Consider the following 4,970-nt stretch of genomic DNA (forward strand, 5'->3'; position numbering starts at 1 on the left):
ACGTACTCTACAACTTTCGTTTAGACTCCGTCGGCTAATTTTGGCTCGATTTTAAATTTTATATTATTAACGGGCCGGGACACGATTGGTCCGTTAAATCCTCATAACTTCTTCATCCGACATCCGTTTTCACCCATCTTTTTCTCGTTACGCTACCCTTAACGAGATCTTCGATTCTCGTTCAGGTCGTGTCGGCTAAAAACCGCTCGATCTAATATTCGAATTTCGGGTTGTACACTGCTATTCCGAAACTTCGAAAAATCATAACTTCTTCATACGAAGTCAGATTTGGGCGTTCTTTTTATCGATGTTCTTATTTTAACATATTTTACGACTTTCGTTTAGATCGCTAAGGCTAAATCTTGCTCTATCGTAAATTCACTATTTACGCTTCCCGGTGCCGTGCCGGTTTTACCGTAAAACTTCGACGGGTCATAACTTCTTCGTTATAACTCGGATTTCGGCATTCTTTATATGTACGGAAACCTTGAGACATATTCTACAACTTTATGTAGAGATATCGGGATTATCTTATACTTTAATTTTGACGCTTATTTTTATTATTTATTAATTATACATTTATAATTAAATTATAAGCACATAAATACACATAATTCACATAATACTCAAATATTTCATCTTTATTACTTCAAAAAGAGTTACAAGAGTTGACCTAAACTATTATATTGACAAAAATGCTTAGCCCTGAAACCCGGGCGTTACACCAGACGTGCCGAGGCTCGGAGAGTGGACCAGGCCGACTGAAGGCCCGGTGTGGGCGGACCAGTCATACTGTGGACTGAGAGAGTGGACCAAGTGGATTGAAGGCCCGATACAGGCGGCCCAATCACACTGTAGACCCGATGTGCATGGCTGTTTTATTTGTGATATGTTATGTGTATGTTTATGTGTGGTTGGTATTTTGGGGGTAACTCACTAAGCTTTCGGGCTTACAGTTCAATGTTTTGTTTCAGGTACTTCAGGAGATCATGGCAAGGCGAAGGCGTGATCGTACCGCTCCTCATATTTTATGATTTTTATGATATGGTTCTGGGAGATACTCTGATGTTTAAACTATTTTGGAAACATGATGTATGAACTTAATGGTTTTGAATGAGACAAAATGTTTTAATTTGGCTCAAATTTTATGGTCGTTACAAAACACAATTTTCTACACATTCTCATCCAATTAGTGATGACTCATTTGTTAGAAAAATAAAGGATTAGAATAACAAGAATTATGAACTTGGATAGATTCAAGGATCGTGTTTAACAAATGGTTTCTGAAATCTGTAATTCGTCCATTTTGCTTGTGGTATACGAATTCAGAAGTGAGATAATCCAAGAATGAATCAATCTGAATAACATGTCTAATTCAGATTGAGAAACACATAATACCTGTTAATTGTGTTCTTGGAGATAGAGAAATTATGATATATAATTTTGAGTATATTAATGTTCAACCCTTTTTCTGAAACCAAAGAAAAGTTCTTATACTTGAGGGAAAATTGTTAAAATCGGTTAAACCAAAAATGACGCCAAAACATGGTAGTTATTGGACATAACCAATACCTACATCTTCATGACGCCATCAGTGGGTTATTGGAGGTAAATTACATGGCTAGAGTAATTCCCAAAGAAAAATTATGTTTAGGTTTCGGAGGCTCTGCCCCTTGACCCCATCAAGGGGCTGCAACCTTTTAGAACCCTGCACCCAGGGGCGCTGCCCCCAGACCCATGTATTCCCGAGTTCACATTTATCACACCGAGTGTGCACCATGCACCTCCAAGCTTGGTTAGTAAATGGTACTCGACCTATCTCATTAATAATTATAATTACACCAAAATATATTGATAACACTAAAATCATCAACATAATTTCATAATTGGAGATACAATTTGGATTTTTTCAAAGAGGCATTTCATGTTTTCCAAGCAAATCTTGCTTACAATTCATTTCATGATTGAAGATATTGGTAGCTGAGTGTAAAGGAGAAAACAAACAAATGTCAATAGAGGGATAAAAAAACGTTACAAAACATATTTTAAAGGAGAAAAATGCTAAAAGTTCCCGGTTAAGGACCAAATCCGTAATTCATATAACCACAAGGACTAAGTCTGATGTTTACCCTAAAAGGAATTAAACTCGTTGAGTTGACACAGTTAACTCGTCCATTCTCATTTCCCCCCATTTTCTCCATCACCATCTTCCAATTCTCTTTGATTTACATTTTCCCTATTTTCCACTCCTTTTACCGGCGCTAATCATCTGCCAATTTCCATTTTCCTTCAGGGAATTAGGGTTTCTGATTAATACTAACGTTCAATTTGTCATAGGATAACTATACAACTTCCATGAATTCGACGTTTAAATTTCTTGTCGTGAAGTAAATGCTAAATTTTCTCATGCGAATTTTACATTCGGAAACGAAAGCCTATTGGGTTTGATCAAGGATTGCGGTAGTGCAACCAGAATATCGTGTTTGAGGTGTATGATCGAATCACCCAGCTGCAACTGTGTTGCGACATTGTCGAATCCATCGATTCGACGAGAACAACAAATGCGATCTGGACGTTTAAATCTGGGAGGGTTAGGGTTTCGGATTTGGTGCAAATATTGAATGGGAAATAATTGCGTGGGGCAGCAGCGTACTGGCTTCTTATCATCTGTTACAGCAGCGGTCTGGAAAAACCGGCCGCCGGAGAACACTCTTCCCCCTCCCAATGCCAACGATTCGTCCACCCAGAACAAGAACAACACGAATAATAACAATGCCAACGATAAGAAACCAGATGATCCGAGTCATAAGGAATCTGAAAAATCACGCGATGTGCAAAGTACCCCGCCAGCTACTGTTAAAATATCAGAACAGGATGCGGCTAAATCGGCTGAAAAAGCCAAGGTAACGGAGGAGAAGGCGAAGCCGAAGCAGCCAGCAAGTAATTTCAAACGGGTGCAGAGTATGGGACTTAAAGATTCGGTATTGCAAAGGAGAACAGGCAACATGAAGGAGATTTACAGTATGGGTAAGAAACTAGGGCAAGGTCAATTTGGAACAACATTTTTATGTACAGAGAAGGAAACGGGAAAGGAATTTGCTTGTAAATCAATAGCCAAGAGGAAGCTGACAACAAAAGAAGATGTAGAGGATGTTAGAAGGGAGATACAGATAATGCATCACTTGGCAGGGCATCCTAATGTAATATCCATTGTTGGTGCTTATGAGGATGCTGTTGCTGTTCATGTTGTCATGGAGCTTTGTGCAGGTGGTGAGCTATTTGACAGAATTATACAAAGAGGGCATTACACAGAGAAGAAGGCTGCTGAGCTTGCTAGGATCATAGTCGGGGTTGTGGAATCATGTCACTCTTTAGGGGTTATGCATAGAGACTTGAAACCTGAAAATTTTCTATTTCAAAACGAGCAAGAAGAAGCACCCCTTAAAACAATTGACTTTGGTCTTTCTATGTTCTTTAAACCAGGTATTATATTAACACCCTTAAGGGTTTATGTTTGATTTCAAGAAACATATGGAATGATTGATATGACAAAAATCATTCAGGTGAGATGTTTACTGACATGGTTGGGAGCCCTTATTACGTGGCCCCAGAGGTGTTGAGGAAGTTTTATAGTCAAGAATGTGATATTTGGAGCGCTGGTGTGATTATATATATTTTACTAAGTGGGGTCCCACCATTCTGGGATGGTGAGAACTTTCAGTTTTTTTCTGTTTTCTTGTCTTTATGGCATTCTATGATGATGATGATGATGATGATGATACAGTTTTAAAGTTGCATTTACTTTTGTTGTTAAATTGTGATATGAATCAGAAACGGAACAAGGAATATTTGAGCAGGTGTTGAAAGGTGATCTTGACTTTGCATCAGAACCATGGCCAAGCATTTCTGAAAGTGCAAAAGATTTGGTAAGAAGAATGCTTGTTAGAGATCCTAAAAGGAGGCTCACAGCACCTGAAGTACTTCGTGAGTATAATAAATCATTATATATATATTTTTTCTTTTGGGATTAATATCTGTATGAAATGAAACGTGTATCTGTTACTATTATTAAAAATATATAACTATAACTATGACTCCCAAATCTACTATCATATTTTGTTGTAGGGCATCCTTGGGTTCAAGCTAATGGTGTGGCTCCAGATAAGCCTCTTGATTCTGCTGTTATTTCTCGTTTAAAGCAATTCTCAGCCATGAATAAAATCAAGAAGATAGCTATTAGAGTAAGTTTTTGTTTTCAAGAATAAAGTTGATGTCAAGATTTAGATATATTTTACTACAATGGAATCCCACCAATCCTGTTTTGTTTTCAGGTAATTGCAGAGAATCTATCTGAAGAGGAAATTGCTGGACTTAAAGAAATGTTCAAAATGATAGATACAGATGGAAGTGGCCAAATCACAATGGAGGAACTTAAAAAAGGCTTGGAAAAAGTTGGTGCAGATTTAAAAGATTCAGAAATTGTTCACCTCATGGAAGCTGTACGTACCATTTTATTTATCTATTTATATGTAAATCTTTAATCACACGTGTCATATAAAAAAATATGAAATTCAGGCGGATATTGACAACAGTGGTACAATAGACTATGGTGAATTTGTTGCAGCAATGCTCCACATAAATAAAGTCCACAAAGAAGATCATATGTATGCTGCTTTCTCTTACTTTGACAAAGATGGAAGTGGATATATCACTGCAGATGAACTCCATGAAGCATGTGAAAAATTCGGTTTGGGTGATATACATCTTGATGAAGTTATGCGTGACATCGATAAAGATAATGTAATAATCTTTCCCTCCCTATTTTATATACTATATCTGTTTGATATGACTCGGTCAGATTCAGACTCTTTGATATCAGTAAGATTTAGGGTTCAGTCAAATCTTGACTCAATCAGATCTGACTCAATTTCCTTAATGTTCATGATAGGATGGGCGGATAGATTACAGTG

General features: G+C 37.4%; 1 protein-coding gene across 1 annotated transcript in view; it reads left to right on the plus strand.

Moving 5' to 3' along the window:
- Nucleotides 1-2,214: 2,214 nt before the first annotated feature.
- The window catches only part of LOC145091783 (calcium-dependent protein kinase 20-like), a 3,019-nt gene continuing 263 nt past the window's right edge, over nt 2,215-4,970 (plus strand). The window contains exons 1-7 of the mRNA XM_079029582.1: nt 2,215-3,483; nt 3,564-3,707; nt 3,832-3,984; nt 4,126-4,241; nt 4,332-4,499; nt 4,576-4,800; nt 4,949-4,970. The exon at nt 4,949-4,970 is cut by the window's right edge and continues 263 nt beyond it. Coding sequence (XP_078885708.1) covers nt 2,622-3,483; nt 3,564-3,707; nt 3,832-3,984; nt 4,126-4,241; nt 4,332-4,499; nt 4,576-4,800; nt 4,949-4,970 — 1,690 coding nt within the window. The 5' untranslated portion in view covers nt 2,215-2,621. The remainder of the gene's footprint in view (nt 3,484-3,563; nt 3,708-3,831; nt 3,985-4,125; nt 4,242-4,331; nt 4,500-4,575; nt 4,801-4,948) is intronic.

Source organism: Lactuca serriola, chromosome 1, assembly GCF_051521515.1.
Source record: "Lactuca serriola cultivar US96UC23 chromosome 1, Lser_US96UC23_V15, whole genome shotgun sequence".
Lineage (NCBI taxonomy): Eukaryota > Viridiplantae > Streptophyta > Magnoliopsida > Asterales > Asteraceae > Lactuca > Lactuca serriola.